This window comes from Mya arenaria, chromosome 15, assembly GCF_026914265.1.
Source record: "Mya arenaria isolate MELC-2E11 chromosome 15, ASM2691426v1".
In the NCBI taxonomy this organism is placed as follows: domain Eukaryota; kingdom Metazoa; phylum Mollusca; class Bivalvia; order Myida; family Myidae; genus Mya; species Mya arenaria.
Window position 1 is genome coordinate 16,732,682 of NC_069136.1, and position 20,530 is coordinate 16,753,211.

The following is a 20,530-nucleotide window of genomic DNA, read 5'->3' on the forward strand; positions in this document are numbered from 1 at the left end:
TAGACCAATACAGCCGTATTTTACATATGCCTTAGTCACCAATCTTACATTTCTACGAACGAAATCCGTGCGGTCTCCGTACAATCGTAGCTTCTGGTCACATGCCTACGGGCCACGTGGAGTATTTTGGAAGATAAAACTGTAGAATATTCGTATAGACATCGCAGACAAGTCGTGCGGAGCTCGACAGGAGCTCAGACGTACCTCGTACGATGAACGATAGTCGGCACTCGTTTGGTGCCGGTACGGCGCCTGCACGGTATCCGTATGACAAGAAAAAAGTTCGGCGATATCTGAACATTTCTCATATTAAGCTTGGCAGCAGATGTGACTATAGCTAGTAAAGAAATGATATAAGGTATATATAAATGAAGGTGTCCAAAATATCGTGCGGACATTGAACGTCTTACGGGCCTCAGGGTGTTCAAATTTGAACGGACTTCGCGTAATTCCTCTTCGATCTCTACTTCGGAAATTTCTACGATCTGGAATGGAATTCGGGAGCTTGGTGACTTTCACTGAGTCCTCTATGTGGTATTTAATCCACATGAAGCTCGCAGCGGTCAACGATGTCCGTTCGTGTGATTCTTGTAAAATTCATAGCTTGGATGTGACCAAGGTATTAGCTAGTGTTTGAAAATCGGACTCCATTGCTATTGATAATCGAATCGAATCGGACCAAGCATTTCGATTAACTATTGGACAATAATCGAAAGTAAATAAAATCAGTAAGAAAAACATTCTTTATACATAGAATCATAATGCACATTTATATGGTTAAACTTGGAATCAATACGTGTGATGCTATAGTCATGCTTTATGCAACTGTATGTAAATTCCAATAAACTTTTTTCTATCTTTAATAACTAAACGATAAAACATAACAACACAACACATATTTAATAATTTCACATCAATTGCAAAATGATGCACAACGCATCAAGTAAGTTATCTTATCATTTTATCCATGAAGAAGCATATCAAAAAAATGAACCAGCTTAACATTCAATAACCTGTTATATTGATCATTTCATTAGAATATCTTAATTTCATAAAACTTTCACGAAAATGTAAATTAGTTAATTATAAACAATACCAAAAAAGGGTTCAAAAACAGATTTTATAAAGCCGGAATACCCGGTATTTGCAGGTCAAACTGGACCTACTACACTATAGAGACAGGTTATTGAAGAATGTTTTATAAAATATAAAAACAATTAAGAAATAATTTTGGGAGAGTTTTTAAGTAAAACATTCGGAACTCCTCTGCCATTTTTATCGAAAACAACATCGGATGTAAGCCGGTAAATCAATTGAAGTTTTTTTTTTTTAAATTATATCATTAATGAAATGTAGTGTTTCAGAATTGTATTTATTTATCTATCTTTACATTGATTGTCAGTGAAGTATATTATTGCAAACATAATAAGCCTCCCCAGAGTCAAGTGATAAAGTTTAACTGCTTAATAAAACTTCTACCCGATCTACTTCCATGGACTTAAACGTACCCCTTTTTGAGTATTTAAACCAAGCAAATACATCCGAGCTTGTTTTCGATTAAAATGGTTGAGGAGCTCCGAATGTAAGCAAAAGTGTTTACATTCACCGCATTTGTGCAAGAGAGTGACCTCCCTTGTTTAAATGAACTCAAAGAGAATATAATGGAAAGAAAGATTTACTCGACTTTTACCACAAAACAAAAAAATACGTAGTTACTGGAATAAACATTAGCGACATCGATTTTGGACAACCATTATTGATTGTCCCCGACATAGCAATGTCAGCGACGATTTTTCGATTGTACTCATCAGTAATAAAAACAGTAACGTATATGATAAAATGATAGCACATCTTGAGATCAGAACCTTTGCATTGAGTCATATCAAACTTCAGTATGCATACTAATTTTACGTAGTCTATTTTGGTTACTAATTTATGTCATAGGGCGGGTTCAAATTGGGTCCCACGTCTTGTTAGTCTCTTCGACAGTGTCTTTTTTAAACAGGGGCATTCGTTGGAATTTCCATCCCTCCGACGCGACGAGGACGCCACCCCAATGCCGGAGATCTCATATTAGATGCAAACCAAAGTAGTTGTTCTCTGTGTGTTGCAAAAGTGCTTCGTCGTTTATTCTCACTGATATTTCATCACCAGCACGAAGCTTCACCAACGTCACTATTTGACTCGTGTAATAATTAAAGTTACCTCTCGAGGCGTTTTTACGAGATTGTACATTTGAGGCGATTTCAATATCAGCAGTATCAAGTACGTTATACTTATGCATTGTATGTATTATCTCTTGCGTATTGTTTGATTTTACGGGAATTCCTTCGTCTGTAACACCTCGTTCTGTAAGTCCCAGGAAAGAGTATATGTGGTAAGTTCCGCTTACAGGGACAATTAATCGGCCATTCTGGAACCTAATTCCGTATCTCTGAAATCCTGTTGTGTAATAAAGGTCTTTATCGTGTCGCCAACATGTGACCGTTGTCATTGCAGCATTACCTGAAAATGATATACCATTATATACACACTTGAAGTAAAACGTATATATCAGAGTTATACAACACAAAGGGAAACTATTAACTGAGCTTAGGTAATTCTAACTTAAATGAGTTATGTCCACGTAACTTTATTGAATGTTATGATGTTATCGAGTATATTTGCTTTAAAAATCTCGAGTTTCTCGTTTGGAATAATAACGAACAATAGCAAATTGTTTTGCTACAATGGGGATATTCATGATCGGTAAATGTAATATATCGCAAACTTTAAACTAGAATAAAACACGTACCTGACACATGTTTTTGTTGTTCACGGTTGCCAACTAATTTTGCAGAAGGTTTCATGTCCCACAATGTGTTTTTGTAGTCTGTCATCAGCTGAACGTCATGTTTTAAGGCATCTACAATAGATTGAGAAATATATTGAGTGAGAAATCTTTACCTTTACTGTTAAACTTTGTTAATAATTTGGTATGTATATAAAAAGGTCATGTTTATTAATCAATACAAGATTATTATATTAACCGACTCTATTTTATGACTTGGGTATTGATGAAAACAGTTCACCTTTAATGCAACGCCATATTGACAAACCCTTTCAAATATAATTACAAAAATAAGGAAGCATCTGTTACTAGCAATCCGTCTCATTTTGCATGTTCACATGAGCGATTTTATTGAACAAAATTTACATGCATGCAAAAAACTTAATCAGACATATTGAACATTTTACCTTGTATGTATTTTTCTGTTTGATTTTTCTCCTGTTTCTCAGCTGCAGCATATGCAGATAAAATAGCCTAAAGGTTGTGAAAAACTCAAGTTATAAACTATAAAAAATGATGAAAGCTTTACTTGGGTATATTGTTTTATATAAGACGTTTAGTAAATGCGGAAAAAATAATTGCTTGTTATATTGACAATGTAATATGTTGGAGGTTTATAAAATAAAACATAAAAACAATCATTAAAGTCACCTAGTAAAAGCGGACATATCTTTTTATAAAAACAACATGTTAAGATGAATGATATGCTTACAATGTACAATATATAGTTTTTTTACCTTTTCAAAAACATCATGTAACACACTAATTGTTTCACCGCATTTCATAATTTTGTTTTCATGTTGTAGACAAATCTCTGTATCTGCATCTATCTGCTTACTGTCCGGTATAGTCCACACAATGCAGAGAACTGCAGTAAGAACAACCAGTATTAACAATATACTGAATCCAACCAACCTTGTAAGTAGTTTGTCCGACATGTTACACAGTGCACGTTTTAACAGCATTATACGGACTAGTTGTCAATGGCGTTGTATTTATTACATGCGAGCGTAAGGCCAGAGTTTCTATATTTGTAGATTTTCGGAGCACCGTACTTGAATATTGCAAAATTCAAATAAAAATCAAATTCAGTTTCGTAGTGTTTTTTTAGTTTTTTCGCTGTAGGTTCCTTCAACGGAAAATAAAATAAAATTATTGTTATATAACCAATGTCTCCATTATCAAAAAAGAGACAGAAATTCGTGGGTTATATTCGGCAATAAAAATGACAAGGATGAATTAGATTATAGCACATATAGAATGTGCAAAGCTTGTGTTATACTCAGAATTGGGTGTTCATTAATAGATAGTTATTTCTGAATTAGACTCTGTGGATGATTGACCACATATTGCTTCACAATAACATATTGGTAGTGAAAAACAAGGTTTTCTATAAAGTTCGAAGTTAGTTTCTGATTCGTCGAATACTGAATGAGAATTTAATTCATTATAAAACACTGAAAAAAGATATTATCTTAACATAATTTTGTACTTGATATGAGAGAACAAAATGAGCAAAGATAATACTTGGCAGTCAGTGCAAGTAGTCAAACTTATCCAGATCTACACTGGTCGCTAATGCGCCAAATGGCATCCCTATAGCTGGAGTCAGAAGGCTATCATTCAGGATCAATTCTAAAAATTAAAAATTATTTAGGCCTTTTATTTTGAAACATATTACCCATGTTGAGTTTATTTTATGCTCCCAATTTTCTATGGTAAAGCAGGTGGTCTACGGATTTTGTGTCCGTATACACGGGCCAACATTTGAAGTGAGGAGGTATGTCCATTAGGGCTAGGACTTTATTTGGAATTATTTCCTGTGTGGACCTACATTACAATGAAAAAGGTGTTCATTGCTAAAGATGAAAAATAAAACAATAATCATCTTTCCGTGTCTAAAACTTTGTGGGATTGCTTGATATTTAATAGAATATGCATTTATTGTTGGCATCAGATGAGTTATCATGGCCATTTCAACTTCTTTATTACACTAATTTGTTTCATAACTCTGCTTTTGTTTTCTAGCTTTTCAAATTTATATCCCGTCACAGGCCTTACATATTTTCAAATATTGCACTGTTTTCTGAATAAGTTTATTAACAATAGTATTAAAATTAGTAACATGAATTTGATATACTTCAGAAACAATTTTAACAATTGTCAATGTTCCTAAATACTAACCATGGGTTTGAATTCATCATTATGAAACTATATTTAAATGATTGGCATTCATGTTCTATTTCCTACTATGGGTTGATTTTATATGCACACTAAGGTGCATTTAAACGAGTATATCCTTAGCTATAATTAATTTTAATAAGCAGTTAAACTCTGTGTTAAAGTCAATGTTTTCAGTGTAATAAATTTAATTATAAGTCATTATTATAAGTCATGCACTATATGGTCATCTCCCTCCCGAAATACAGCCTTTAAACTGGCTGATACAAGTCAGGCGTGTGTCGTCTTCATGATTTAAGACGATTTTAATAATCAAGAAAGTAAAGGAAAATCTGTTTTATTTGTTACTCCTTAATAATATTTTATCCTTTTTATGTTTGTTTCCACCTCCTAACCAATTAGTTTTATAACAAAACGAAAATCTAAAGATAAAAAACGCTGGCCTAACTTGATAGCGCAAACACAAACACAAACGTTTTATATCGCATTTAGATCGCATTCATTATGAATGCGATTTAGGTTTGGCAGCGGAAACCATTACCATTAGTGGTAATCAATACCATTGAGGTGAATTGTTCTTTATTCAGAAAATGATTGAAAAGTCAATAATAAATATCTTTTTACACTTCTTATTTAGGTAAGCCATATATAGGTTTAACGTTGATCCATAAAAGGATATGAGTAAAGGACTTGATTCGTAATTCAATAGTGACTTAAATCATTTGATAAACTTTGGACAACCATCTTGGAGTTTTAAAAAACTTTTTGTGCATTGCCAAATTATGATTCATGTTATGACAAACTTACAATAGCTATAGAAATATAGAAATAACTGTAAAAAAGAAATTAAATTTGAAAAAGTGCTCTTTGTGTCAAACTTACAGTGGCTTTCCAAAAGGCCTTTAAAGTTATTTACGTAGTGAAATTGAAGCTTGAAGAAAATATATTGAAGAAAGAATTGGTCTCAGTGACCTTTATTCTATTAGCTATTTTGCACAAAACATATGAGTTTTCTATATGGTTAAATGCAAGAGAAAGTAAAGCAGAGTGATTAATATATGAGAACAGAACGGAACAGAGCAGCCATTTTCTTATACAAAAGAACATCGTCTAAACACACATGTGTATAAACATATTCTTGTCACGTAAATAGACATTATCTATGATTTGTACTTCATGTAGACAAAAGGCCTGTTCTAAGGCTTGAGACTATAGATAGATAACTAAATATTCATCCGGAAAATTAACATATTAACTTTGTTACATTAAACAATATTATTAATTATTGAGATACGAATAACAACTTAGTACTCCTTCATGTATTTACATTTTTTCATAATAACATATTTATGTGATGAATTCAGTTGTTTATAAAACTGATGGATACCAATAAAAAATAACGTTTGATACGTTAACGTTTGATAAAGATTTTTCATATTTGACAACTTAAAGTTTATTTTCAAAGTTTATTGACAAATCGTCATCTTGAAAATCACATCAAGAAAAATATATGAAGTAATTTGTATTCTCAGTTGTCATGTATGCATTTTGACTCAATTCGAAAGCAAGACTTTGCATTCCCGTGATACAAATTTAGAAATGTATAGAAAAATGCGTAAAAAAATGGGCGCGGGACACATTGTCTTGTCGTGGTCAATAGTTGTGGTATGTTGTTAATACAAATTTACCGCCTGGAAATGCCGATATATCAGGCATTTTGATATTGATGGCATTTAAGTGTAAACTTGGCCGTTTACGTACAGACCCGGGTTTTATACGCCAAACAACGTTTTGTCATTGAGAACATTAAAAAAAAAATTATCTTAAACTCTCTCTATGCCCGAACACCAGGTACAAATCATTTTGACGAGTGATCTTTAATCGTTATTGTACCAAGTCACTTTGAAGTGTATGTTTTGAACCCGAAAACGGGCGCAGGTTTTTAATGAACACTATTTATGTGAAATAAGATACCCTCATCTCCTTTATTAAAAAAGGTACTCTGTTCACTCATTGAAAATATAGAAATTTGAAGCACAGAGGCCCATCGTGTTTGAGTTATTCATCGGAAACCATTGTTTTTCGTAAAGTCAGCGTGAGAATTAAAATTTGATCCAAATTCCATCCTCTACTCTTGTTTTAATAAAAACATTTTACTTGTTACTACAATTGATTTGAATTAAATTCTACATACCTGGGATTAGACATTCTAGGGTTATTCATAGAAAATCATTTATCTCATTGTTCTTATATGTCTTTGTCGAGGTAACTAAACGAATCTAAACTAACATCCTCGCCTGGTATACTCTGAAGTAACCCCCCTGACTCTACTGTTCTTGTTCAAGCTATCGTTCCGCTCCTGAAGTGTCCAAGAATAACGTTATTTTCCCATGTTTCGCTTTGAATGCTCCGTTTGGTTACGTTGAAGTAGTTCTCTGTCATTCGCATCATGGTTCGGTTCAAAAACATGAGTTAAGAATTGACAACGATTTGTATTACTTTTGTCCATTCGTTGGTACAAGTGTTGTAAATTTATTTCACCTTTCACTACGAATTGCTGATATGATTGAGATGGCAGATGGTGGATGATAAATGGTTTGAGATTTTGCTTATATGGTTGAGAGTATATATACATACAAACTATCATAGTGAGGTCCGTTCTAACTCAAATTAGACATGCTTGAACCCCTTGTCTTCCTCCTTGTTATCATTTCTCATTTAACAGTCTCCAGAACATAATTTCGGAATTTACGAACTCCTTTTAATTTTATTAATTTTAATTAAAAAGTTTTTCGAGAAAGTGATTTCGCATGCAAGCTCTTTCATGCAAATGCGGGTATTTACTATGTTTTAATACTGGATAATTTCAGAAAAAAATATGTTAGAGGGTGATAACCGGTTTGGCGAACTTCTTACAATACATGTTATAATACATAAAAAATACATCCCTGAGTGATACTGCCACCTATGGCTACACATTGGTTACCTACAAATCCATTGCCATAAAACCAGTTACTTTGAGCAGAAATAACATCGCGGGATTATATATGGACGTTTAACGTTTGAAAACATTCGTAGGTATTTCCGTGCTTCACAATGAATCATTGACGTCACCAAATAGTATGTTTTATATCGGAAGATGAACAGGCAACGAGTTTTTTGCTACATGCAATGATCGTGGAATGTCGCTGCTTCATATGTCAGTGAGACCACCTATTTTGCCTTTCATTAGTTTCATATGAAGTACAAAAACAAATCTAAGAGGTAATACATACAGACTGCTTAATCTGTACAATAGTTTACGTTTAACTGAATTTGGTATCGCACGTAGAAGGTAATCAATTATGAACGGACCCTTATATCAACATTAAAGTTATCTTATGTATATCTTAGTTGTATGAAAAAGCCGAAGCACGAACATAATTATTAAGAGCAGAAATATATTCAATGCAAACTTAAGATTTCAAAAATGATTATGGTTATGACAATTAACATTTGGTATTCACAGTCACCTGGCAGAACTGATTAGGATTGTTAAATAGAATAGCATTTCAAAGACATGACAAAGAACTCGACATGGAAATCCCCTTATTTGTAAAGAAGGTTGAATATAGTGTGATTTATGGAAGTCAGTGACTCAGAATAGCTACTATAATAACTTATTATTATGCTCATGTATAGCTTATATTGTGTATGTTGTGAAAATATAGTTAATACGGCCAATTATGAGTATGATTTTCATAATATCAAGCATTCATTTTGACCTAAGTTTAAGTCTCCTTTAGTTAGGACCTCAGAATACATCAGAATAGAAGAATGCCCAATGCAATAAAATTATATCTTCAATTTCATTAAATTATTATGCGAAGATTACATTTCAACCTTTTGTGTGAATAGTTCTAATAGCGTTGTTGAAATAAAGGAGTGCTCATATAGTGTGCTTAAATCATGTAATTTGGACATTCAAAAACACAATGACCAGTGAAGATATTTTTTGAACGTTTTGACACTATTTTTATCTCGGTAAAAATAAAGAGAAGTTTTCCCTGTTAAATCAAACAAAACTGTTCAAGAACATATTCAATACATCATAAAAAACCTTCTATCAACTGTCATCTTCCTTCATAAAACGGAATAAATAGAACACTTTAGAACATTCTTATCAGGTCTTTACAAATACATGCAAAAATTATTGTTTTTTTTCGTATTGAATTTTAGTCACCATTCAGATAAAGTAGATTATCAATTAAACACTAAATCTAATAAAACTTATACATAGCTATCTTTTTTTGATTGCCATATTGAACAAGGGGATAACACAACTGATAATACTTATTATCTTTGTTGAAACGTATATTCTCTAATAGCTAATTATTATTGATCAAGACACGTCAGACGAAAATTGTGGAATTACCCTAAACCATACGAGTCACTGCAGTAACCATAACCCTTTTTAAATAAAGATTAATTTGGGCTACAGTGAATCACACGCACCAAACGAAAGCATGTTTTTCAGGTTATAATATATACTGCAATCTTTCGACTCATTTAAAGGCAAGTATTTAAAAAAGCTTTTAAAAGCGAAAAGTCATATTCAAATAAACGGTTAAAGTTTGTACACAAAACAGACGTGGTCACTGTTTCATTATGTAGAAGGGCGTCTGTCGTCTTTCTGTAAGTTCTAATAACGAGTATATGTAGTAAGTTCCGCTAACAGGGACAATTAATCGGCTATATTGGAACCTGATTCTATGAGGTTTAATTTTTAGACGGGGTATTTATTTATTTTCAAAACTTGAATTGTACTAATTAAATTAGAAATATCATTCTGACAGGATATCGTAGAAGTTAATTAGAATCGTTCCATACCGTAACATATCAATGATATAGGTCACTGCGTTTTGCCATGGTCACAGTTGCTCTACGGCTATGATAAGGCGGTCTTAAGTCCTCGAAATCGATTGATACATGCGGTGGCCAGAGAGGGTCTGCGGTGGTCTCAGGCTCACTTCACAGCCTTTCCCTATATCTTACAGGCCACAGGAGTCACAGATGGATAATAACATTGTTGCTTTGCCGTAGCCATGCCTTAAAGCGTTCACACGGTGACCATATGTCAGGCGTACAGTGACCATTTTTGAATAAACACAATCATTTAACCTAGTGGCATATGTTGTGTTCTTTTTTCAAGCCTACGGAAACAAATGGGGCAAACATAAGGGTATATATTAAGCAAAACTCCGTTCTCACTTTACCTCTACATTCTATGTGATTTTTGAATTTTTCAATGTCATATAAAAATATTTCACTCTCAAATATTTCGGACATTTGTGTTTGTTTTGTCTCTTAAATGAATTTGGCCAAAATATCATGACAATGTTCTCAAATAAAAGGCTTTTTGAGACCTGACATGTATCTCAAGCAACTGTCTTAGACGTCCCTTTCTACAGCACCTACATTATTTATTGCGCAGTGTGTCTTAATGTGAAAACAATCAAATATGTTTCATATACAGCACAAACTATGATATCTTGGTATAAATATAAATCACTTGTTTAAATAGTAATTGCTCGGGTCCTTTGTTTAAAAATTGTTTCATAGTTTAAGAACAATGGTACTACTTGATTGCAGTAACATGCTATCTATCGATACAGCTTTTTTCGTCAGCCATTGAAAATATATTCAACCAACGTAATAAGTTTTGGAGTTTTGCCAAATATAACCAAACAAACCATTACGTAACTTTCAAGAAAATACATAGTTGATAACGTCTTATTCGTAATTAACTTCCATTACTGTAAACATATAGTTGATCACAAGGACCATTTATATAAGTGTTTTAAAATGATACGGATATTATGTTATCCATTGGTATTGCTTCATATTTGTTATTGTCTAGCGACAAACGAAACCGACTCCTACGAGATATACATCGTCGTGCAGTCCAAGGAAATACACTTAAATAGTATAAAGGAATCTATGGAAATGTATTATTTTCATTTCAAAAGCAAGGTAAAAACCATCAGTTATATATAATCAAATATAATATTATGTTGATTAAAGCTGCACATTCACAGATTGAACGTTTGGGCAACTTATGAGAAAATGCATGTAAACCAGTCATATAAGATTGCTGATAAAACATAAGATTGCAGAGTTTTACATTTCAAAAATTGATGTTTTATGCATTTTTCTTGAACCGTTGGTAATTTTTTTAGCAATAAAACATTAATTTTGGTATGGAACTATGAAAATCTGCGATCTGATCATTTGTCAGCAATCTTTAATCACTGGTTTGCAGGTATTGCAATTTAATCAGATTTTATAATTGTTTATAAAACTGTAACAATTTTGTGCTCTATAGTATATTTATCACCTCTTCCTACGCACAAGTACATCGTCAATATCTATATCTATATTTTTTGTCTCGGAATTAGATCAAATCGCAAATTTTTCATATTTCCATTCCAAATTTAATGCTTTATGGCTTAACCCTTTCGGTGCCAAATAAATAGTCAAAATATCCTCTCAGTGCCAAATTAATTCCTTGAAGTCTAAGAGAATTCTACCAACTTTTGAAGGTAAATTACTTGGGACGGAAATATGAAAAGCTGCCATCTGATCTTTTGTCAGCAGTCTTTTATGACTGGTTTGCAGATATTTACGCAAAGATCGTTCCAAAACAAAAAAAAAGTTGTCAAAACGTTCAATCTGTATGAGTGCAGCTTTAAAAGCCGTCTTTAACACTCTTGGCAGAGAACATATTGATCACTGTGTTTATAAATATGGCTCCCGCGTTAATTTATAAAAGTCATGTAGCGGTCAATATGCAAGAAAAGGACTGCTAGACCTTAACTTTCTCTTGCGATCTTCCAATTAATAAAAGTTATTGTAACAGTTTTCTTAAACATATCCATAATATAAAGTACTTGTTTTCTTTAAATATGTTGGGAGTTGGAAATTTTCACTCATTGCTGCGCCACTCGTACATATGTTGCTGTCTGCGATCACTCTGTAAATTAATCAGCTTATTTCGAAGTTCGTTTCATAATTAATGAAAACAGTCAACAATAACTTGTTTCTGAAAAAATCAGTTTTACTTTCAAGTCACATGTAAAATGCAGAGACAATGTTTACTTAAAAATTCAAAATATAAAAAGTATTTTTAAAATTGTTATTGTGCACTTTACGAATGTTTTTTTTCCAGATAAATAACAAGCTCTTTATTTTCGAGAAGAATAATGGAAGTGATAAGCGACGTTTACACACTGATGAATTGGAGGGTCTTCGTAAATCAAATAATCATGTAGGTAACACGCAAAGCTTCTGATTATGACCTTTTCTAACATGTTTAATTATATGCCAGCGCCCATATGCTTGCTTTTAATCTTATTCTTCAGGTATATCCAATATGCTTTCATTAGCCATTGTATAATATTGTGACACACATAATCCTGTTCCTTGTCCCTAAATATTACCGTAACGTTAAAATAAAACGCAGTCAGTTTAAGGAACCACAACGAGGTTAGTTCAACTATTGTGTACTAAACGTTTGAGTACACATTCTAACAAACCTTATCCCGATCCCGATCTGACCAGTGCCTGTACCACCCCTCTCATTTCACCTTCCTTTTATTCTATCGTTCCTTCCTTCTAACTGATTACAGACAAAAACAACTTGTTTTTACATACCATAGTTTACACAATACGACTATATTTATTCGAGTCGCCGCAACTTGCGTGCAAGCCTAAGCAGAGTGAATGACCTACAGAAGCGAGACATAGTATAATCCTTATGGCTTTCTTCTCAATTCTGTTTACACTATTGTTTTGTGCATAATTAACTTGTTAATTGTTAAACTGCATTACATATTTGGTCTTAAATCGTAGGCCTAACAGTTAGTTTAAGCATATTCTTTATTTTTATTTTTATTTTTTACTGAGGTAGTGATGCCAAGAGGTAAGAAGCGCAAGAATGGTGTTGCTTTTCTCTTTTCGCTTTCAATACAATTCGTTAGCCGGTATTCTGATTTGTGTGCTAAATTATAAACGGGCTCGTGGAAAACACGGTGTTGAATGTACTGTAGTGCAAGGATTCCAGGTTAAAACATTTTTGCTGAATGTTAACAGTTTGAGTTTAAAGATATTTAGTTTAAACTAGTATGTCTATTTTTTCAATTCTATCGAAATTAGGTTACTTTTAGTTGTGTAAAATTTCATTCTGGAGGGGAAATAAACATGTTTTAATTATATTAAGTTTAGTTTGGTTCTTCAAGGTGTTAACAGCTTCAGTCTTGCGATTGTGTTTGTAGCTAATTCAGAAACCATAAATATAACCTCAGTTCAAATATCAAATTTGATATAAACGATTTAATAGGTGCAAACAGATTTAAACTTGTAAAATGTTTCGAAATTATTGAACTTTTGAATTACGCAGATTTTGAATAGCAGGGATCCCACGTTTTTTTGCCATTATTTGAAAAAGATGAACGAGTCAAGAAATATTTTGTAAAAATGTATACAAAAAAATGCCAAACACGTTTGGTTGACCTATGTTTAAACGCACCCTGTTGTTTCGATTAAATGCATCCGTCGTTTTTTATATTTATGCGAACTATAGGTTATTAAATAAAAAATAATTAGGGTTCGAATAGTTTTATGAACTGTTTCTGGCTGGTATTAAAAAATAATATTTAAGTGTACCTTATGCTACACAACGTTTTTTCTGTATGCTTTTATTTTTGGCCTTTGACTGCAGATACTTAGAACTGTTGAACTTTCTGATAACTATCAACATACTTTAGTCGTACGCTAATGTTAACTACGCTTAAAACAGTAGTTGTAATTTGATAACTAATAGTTATAATATAATATAAATGAACATACAAAATTGATTTTCAAGATTGAATAGATTGACCAGAGCCTGTTCTTTAACCAAGAAACGCCACTTGCAGCACAAACAGTTGCATATGAACATGATCCTGAAGAAAACGTAAGATTTAAACAGTTTTCTATCGCATGTTCAGTAGAAAATCAATTGATTGGTGCAATCATATCTTGATAAATCATTAGAACATTCCAACACTGTGCATACGTTCTTTCTTTAATATTATAGTGTCTTCCATGTGTATATATTTGAAACCGTAAGATGCAAATAAAACAAGCCAGATTATTTGTAATTGATGTTTTCAATCGGTCTTTGACAGCCTTTATTGTTAATCATTTTCAATTCATTTCCAATTCAATTACCACGATCGCTAACCCTTACATACAATTGCAGAATTTAATGTATGTGTGTCCACCCGTTTTCGATGAAGCCCTTGGTATCGACCGGACTTGGTCTCACACAAATATCACGGGAAGGGGTGTGGTCATTGGCGTTACAGACGTTGGAATTGATACAGAGAATATCCATCTTAAACAAAACATTGTTAGTATGCCATGAAACTAAATTTTCAAAGATTTCAAATTATTTGTTTGCTCTTACATTTATCTGACGACCAGCTTAATTGCATTTCTAATTGAAATGATAGTTTAATATTCGTATCAGATCCGGTATTGTGACTGCGAAACGCATTGATCAGATACGACCTACTTTAGAACAATGTGTATGAACAGATATATGCGATTATTATCGTATATAGTTGTACTTGTTTACTGTAATAATTTCCTAAGATAGTATGTGAACTCTTTGTAGTTGTAGCATTGGTCGCATGTTTAGTTTTATATGTTAAAAAAATGTTGGGAAAAAATGAGAAGTAACACTTATAAATGTAACACCTGTATTTTCTGTTAACAATCCTTAATAACAAATCGTTGATTGCCATTTTATATGTAAGATATTTATGCTTATATGATGAATTATCTTGTTTGTATAATGCTGGCTTAATGATGTCATTTTCAGAATCACAATTTATCTTTCAACTTCGTTGATAATCACCCTGTTACGAATCCAACTCAGATATGGGAAATAATCGAAAGTAAAAAACTAACAAGGTACGACATATTATGCATTTACAATTTCACCAAGGGCAGCATTGTGTGACCTTTGTTGTGAACTCTATTTAGAATAAGCTCATGTAAAATATATTATTACATGCCTTGCATTTCGTATAATTGTCAAAGATTATGAATAAATGTGTTAAATTGCTAAATTATATGTTGCTGAATCACTCTTCTTCGTTTCATATTCAGTCATGGTAATGGATGCGCGGGGCTTATATCTGGTGCAAAAACGAATCAATATTGTGATGCATGTGGAGTTGGTGTCGCATATAATTCAAAAGTGGCAGGTCTGTATTGATGATCCGCATCATTATTGGATAAGAATACTTAGAATATTAATGGTATGATTCGGTATGAACTAACTATAAACTGGCCAAGTCGGTTCCCCAAACATTTAATAAAATATATATTTACTGTTCTGTAACTTGTGTTAGTACCATGAAGCGTTGTTGTGAGCATTGTGTATGACATATCAATATTTTAATTGTTCCGCTACTGAACTTTGTAGTTACCATTGACTTGTTAACATTTCAGCCTATTTGATACTTTCTTATAAGTTTTTGGTACAATGCTAAGGACAAGATCTATTAATCATATTTAATGACTGAATGTTGATTAAAAGTAAATTCGTACTTTCAGATTTGCAAATAGCAAAGATAACGAAAAGGTTCTGGCATTATCCAAAGTTTAATTCGGCAACGTACGCAGCTGCCCTAGCACACAAGCCTGATGAAATTCATATTTATTCAAATAGTTGGGGTATAAACAAGCCTTTCCACAGTCCAATGTTTTGCGAGGACGACGTTTTGACCGAAGGAATGAAAAATGTAAACATTTTAGAAATATTTTTGCTGGCATAAGTAAAAATTGAACTCTATTAAAATCATAACTTTAGGGAGTTGATGTGTGACTTTGATTATGAACCTACTAGCTGTCTGAGTGTTTAATTAAGACATTTAAGATGTCAATATTTAAAAAAAAATCTTTAAAATAAATTAACATGATTTCTCGGACAATGTCGTTCATAAAGTTTAAAGTGTCTTTCGCTGAATTTGTTGTTTTTTGTTGCCAATTTGTAGGGAAGACGAGGATTGGGGTCAGTTTACGTTTTTCCGGCTGGTTTCCCCGGAGCAGCCTTTTCGAACCATATTGCAACAGTGACAGTGGCCTGCTTAGGATTTAACGGTGCTGTTCATGAAGTTAGTAAGGTCAATTCTGCTGTCCTCGTTTCCGTCTTTTGCAATGGACGTTCTCGTTCGGACACAAGAATGGTATGTAAAACAATATTATAAGGGCTCCGCAAAAATGTTTAAGTGCTCTGCCGAAAATGCGGATGTCCTATAGTTATCACTTTGTCCGTCCTTCTGCCCGTAGGTCATCATTGTTAATGTTTTCTCTTAATAATTGTACAACAATTTGTGACCATCAAATTCAAACTTCATTAAATTATTAACAGTAACAATGTGCTCCTTCATTTCAAGTGAAAAATCTTTGTCTTAAAAATTGTGAAAATAATGGTCCTTTTTAACGTTTTAAGAAATACTTAATTTTGTTTATTTTTATTAAAAATTTATCATCTGAAATATCAACTTCAATCTTTACACGCTTGCTTTCTGTTACAATATGCACTTTTATGATTATTTATAAAACTCAAACTGAAATCTTGTTATTTGTCAATTTTTTTAAAAAAATACACATTTATTCATGATTTTTTCCCAAACAACTTAATGGTTATTTTATAAATCAACTTCGAAATTGAGATACTAACACGAAGCTGCAATTCACTGTCCAAACGCAGTCTAATTGATCGTGTTAGTTAAATGCCGTCTAAACCTATTTAAAGATTATTCATATCTATTTTGATTCTTAATCATTTTTAAACAATTAAAATATCAATTTAGAATCTCCTACACATATTTACAACATGTTATTTCGTGACAAATTATATAACTCTTTAATATTGTCATATGTACGGCCCTTTGTAAATAATTTGAAAGTATAAGAGTCGTTTTGAAAGGAAAAAAGATTAAACTTGAAGGAATTAAAATATATCTGCAAAAACAAAAACAAGCAGTTCAAATAAGAAACATTTTAACACGATGGGTCATATTTCCAAAGTAGCCCGACTACACTGTTCACATGCATGCCCTCAAACATCAACGCATTATGCTATCATTCTGGGCCCTTGTTATGTTCAATCAATTTTACATTTGTGTTCAGTTGAACATCTCAAGCATATGATAGATTGTTAAGTAAACTTACACAGCTTGTTTTTTTATTTAGCAACTTGTTTATAATGTAGTTATTTAAGTATTGTCTTCTTAAATACATCAGCGATTACTTATACTTTGAATTATTTGTTGTTGTAATTATACGTTAGCAACTTTTATACCATATACATTTCGAACATTAACCACAACGAAAAAGTATATAACTAATCGGCATTTTATATCAACCAGATAACAGTTGGACATGACAGTGATTCCTGTCTTACTGAATTTGGCGGTGAATCAGCTGGTTCTGCGATTGTGTCAGGAATAATTGCCCTTTTATTGGAAGCAAAGTATGTATATGCGGAAGTATGCTCATTCTACTGCATTTGAGCACGTTGAATCTTATGTGATGTTTTTTTTATCAATAAATTAACTGAAAATCAGATTATGTATACTTTATGTGTATTTTGTTGTGGTCAAGTTATCTTCGAAGTGTTTATACTTGATATTGAACACAATGGTGATTTAAAAAATAATATATACACACCTTTCAGTCCCGAGTTGTCAAGTAGAGATGTCAAACATATACTCATACAGTCCTCAGGACACATGGGGATTGAGGCATCACCCGAATTCCTTCAGAATGCGGCAGGATATATGTGTAAGTATCAATGAACACTGAAGTAGTTATTTAGTTTTTTGTTTTTTTTTCGCAAATCGAGTTCATAACACTGAAAGATACCTTATTTGGTATCATAGATAATTGATTAAGCTTGGTGTTTCAATTTTGTGTAAAGATTGTAAATATCGTGGGTACCTCCAAATTGAAAACAACTGAAATCCAGATAGTTTGTTATTGGTGACATATATATTCTGCTTATCAAGTGTTATAGCAGCGAAGGAGCTTGGTATCGGTGGAGCGGACTATGTAAATGATTTGACTTATCGTTTTTATTGTTCACGATTTTTTTTCAGATCATCCGAATTTAGGGTTTGGTTATCCAAATGCTACAATGATGGTTTCGATCGGGTCTAACTGGAAATCGTTACAGCCGTTGTCCAAAAAGACCTTAGAGATTGCAAAAGATGATTTGTAAGACCAAATATTTAATTTAAATAATTCAAGTATTTGTTTATGCTTTAACTACGTGGCATAAGATAATAGCTATAACTGTTAAGGTTTATTTCATACTGTTTTCATACATTCCGTGAGATCAAATAATGTGATTTAACTTCAATTAATACATTATCAATAACTGACCTAAGTCGAGAAAGGTACGCATCTAGCGCGTGGTGATATTGCGAACAATTTACGAACGCAGTTAGGCATATATATATTATATAATTAAAGCAACAGCCGTAAGATACCTTTGTATCTCAAAGTAATATATGGCAGTATTGACATTGCCTTGGCATCGTTGCTGATAATGAATGCAAAGCATATCCATGTTCGAAACGTCCATTATCCTGTTCTGTTCTGTTTCAGACAAATTAGATCGACATATATGTACGAGCGAGTGTCATATGTTGATACCTTCTGTGACAGCACGCAATGTATTGACATAATGGAAGAGGTAGTTTTTGACGCAAACTTTATTTACACCGAACAACATTACATGAAGTTATGGGTCGTCTCGCCAAATGGCACAATTTCAACTTTGACCGAGACTAAACCAGTGAACAACCAAGAGAAGAGCCGACGACGAGTTCAAGCAAAATTTCGAATCAATCACTTCTGGGGTGAAAATAGTTCTGGGCGTTGGCGTATATACATTTCTTGCAACATCTCGAAGAACGATGAAGATGCATGTAAGTTGGCTCCGTGCACATATTACTTCAGTAGTAATTTGGTTTATTAACAGTTGAGTTGTTCATTTAAGTGAAAGTAAAGGGAGTCGGTAAGTCCACTGCAAGGAATAGCACCTACCCTGAAGGGGTTTATATCTTATGTTGCATACATAAATTTTTGTTTTATGTTGCAGATAATTTCAAAACATTATTAAATTAATCACAAAACGTTTTATAGAGAAATCGTCTTATCGGACATGCATTTTGACTTTCGTTTCAGCGTAGTACTTAATGCACATTGTTATCATTACCAAATGAACAAAAATGTTTTATTCGCTGGCATAAAATTCAATATTTTTTTCCCAGTTTATGACTGTCACATCGCTCATGGCAAATTGTTCATATACGGTATCGTGCAGAAAAGAAATTTCGGTTACGATAAGGATACAAGCCATCTTCAAGCTGTGGTGAATAAAAAACAATCAAGTACGACGATGGTGAACTATTCTGAGATTAAACCAACAACAGTTGAAAAAAGGACGCAGAAAAATGTCGCAATTTTTATCGAAGTTTCATTTCTTGCACTGTTGTTGTCGTTACTATATAACTTTAAAGTGCTGTGACAAATGAATGAAAGTTCTAACTTTGCTTTTATGACTTGTTACACTATGCGATGTACTGGTTCTCTTATTGCATTTTATATATAGAACTTAAATAAATATTACCTAAATTAGATGCTTTATTTTATATGACTCCAAGTAACATTTGCTAAGATTGCAACCATAACGTAATAAAGTATTTTACTTAATATGAAGAAATGTTCTTATATAAAACGGTTTTAAATAATATTAGTGTGCGCATGTATCGTGTCAATATTTTCAGAATAAAGCAACAATTTGAAATGAAGTCTTGATCGTCAGCGACATTGCTGTGTCAAGCATGTCCAAACATAAAAAATGAAACGTTTGAGGTATTCACATACAACGTGGTACTACATCATGGTACCAGTGATCGACTGCAACAGGTCGCAAGCTACTGAAAACCTTCCTTATATTTGAGCTGTTACCGATGGTTCTTCTGTCAATACCAGTAGAATTGGCCACCTGTCATTGATCTGGCCGACTCTGAACATCCATGACGGTTACAATTATAGTTATTTGTGCTAAATGATCCTATTTAAGCGCTTGCTACACCGTCGCTAGACGTTTATTTCTACAACGATAACAATGCTCTTAAAGTTATAACTTACTAAGCAAGATTGGTAAGAAATACGAAACATTAGTGAAGCAAGAATTACAGCTTGCGTTATAAATTGTCATCTTGCTTCATTGCATTCTGAATTCATCATTCAAGCAACTGTATTGCTAGTTTGGTAAATCATTGGAGTATTTCAGTAAAATCCATATAAATGCATCGTATTAAATTTTCTTTGATTCTAGCAATGTTTTTAGCTTACTGTATGGCTTACTTTCCTTACTAGGCTCAGCGTAGTTGTCCAATACTAAACATAAAT

At 32.8% G+C, this 20,530-nt stretch overlaps 2 protein-coding genes and 1 long non-coding RNA gene across 3 annotated transcripts; 2 read left to right on the forward strand and 1 right to left on the reverse strand.

Annotated features, from left to right (window-relative positions):
- Window positions 1-844: 844 nt before the first annotated feature.
- On the reverse strand, window positions 845-3,784 carry LOC128220187 (uncharacterized). The gene is made up of 4 exons (XM_052928468.1): window positions 3,568-3,784; window positions 3,238-3,304; window positions 2,795-2,905; window positions 845-2,505 (listed from the first exon to the last, which is right to left on the reverse strand). Exons 1-4 carry the CDS (start codon window positions 3,766-3,768, stop codon window positions 2,069-2,071), a joined length of 816 nt encoding a protein of 271 aa, XP_052784428.1. The 5' UTR covers window positions 3,769-3,784; the 3' UTR covers window positions 845-2,068.
- Window positions 3,785-10,788: 7,004 nt separating this feature from the next.
- Window positions 10,789-13,927, forward strand: LOC128220503 (uncharacterized). Its single transcript, XR_008258796.1, has 3 exons — window positions 10,789-11,023; window positions 12,219-12,317; window positions 12,960-13,927. It is a non-coding gene; the product is annotated as an uncharacterized LOC128220503 (long non-coding RNA).
- Window positions 13,928-13,931: 4 nt separating this feature from the next.
- On the forward strand, window positions 13,932-19,744 carry LOC128220502 (endoprotease aex-5-like). Its single transcript, XM_052928922.1, has 11 exons — window positions 13,932-14,003; window positions 14,292-14,441; window positions 14,916-15,007; window positions 15,206-15,303; window positions 15,656-15,843; window positions 16,096-16,287; window positions 17,476-17,579; window positions 17,784-17,890; window positions 18,205-18,322; window positions 18,716-19,038; window positions 19,384-19,744. Exons 2-11 carry the CDS (start codon window positions 14,298-14,300, stop codon window positions 19,638-19,640), a joined length of 1,623 nt encoding a protein of 540 aa, XP_052784882.1. The 5' UTR covers window positions 13,932-14,003; window positions 14,292-14,297; the 3' UTR covers window positions 19,641-19,744.
- Window positions 19,745-20,530: the final 786 nt, after the last annotated feature.

What these genes read in the sequence shown, in the direction of transcription:
- LOC128220187 (XM_052928468.1), bottom strand. Translation starts at nt 3,768, where the DNA reads ATGTCGGACAAACTACTTACAAGGTTGGTTGGATTCAGTATATTGTTA. An exon ending in TACATGATGTTTTTGAAAAG is followed by an intron (nt 3,305 to 3,567) that starts GTAAAAAAACTA and finishes CACAACCTTTAG; the next exon opens with GCTATTTTATCTGCATATGC. An exon ending in ACAACAAAAACATGTGTCAG is followed by an intron (nt 2,506 to 2,794) that starts GTACGTGTTTTA and finishes TATCATTTTCAG; the next exon opens with GTAATGCTGCAATGACAACG.
- LOC128220502 (XM_052928922.1), top strand. Translation starts at nt 14,298, where the DNA reads ATGTATGTGTGTCCACCCGTTTTCGATGAAGCCCTTGGTATCGACCGG. An exon ending in GCCCTTTTATTGGAAGCAAA is followed by an intron (nt 17,580 to 17,783) that starts GTATGTATATGC and finishes CACACCTTTCAG; the next exon opens with TCCCGAGTTGTCAAGTAGAG. An exon ending in GAAGAACGATGAAGATGCAT is followed by an intron (nt 19,039 to 19,383) that starts GTAAGTTGGCTC and finishes TTTTTTTCCCAG; the next exon opens with TTTATGACTGTCACATCGCT.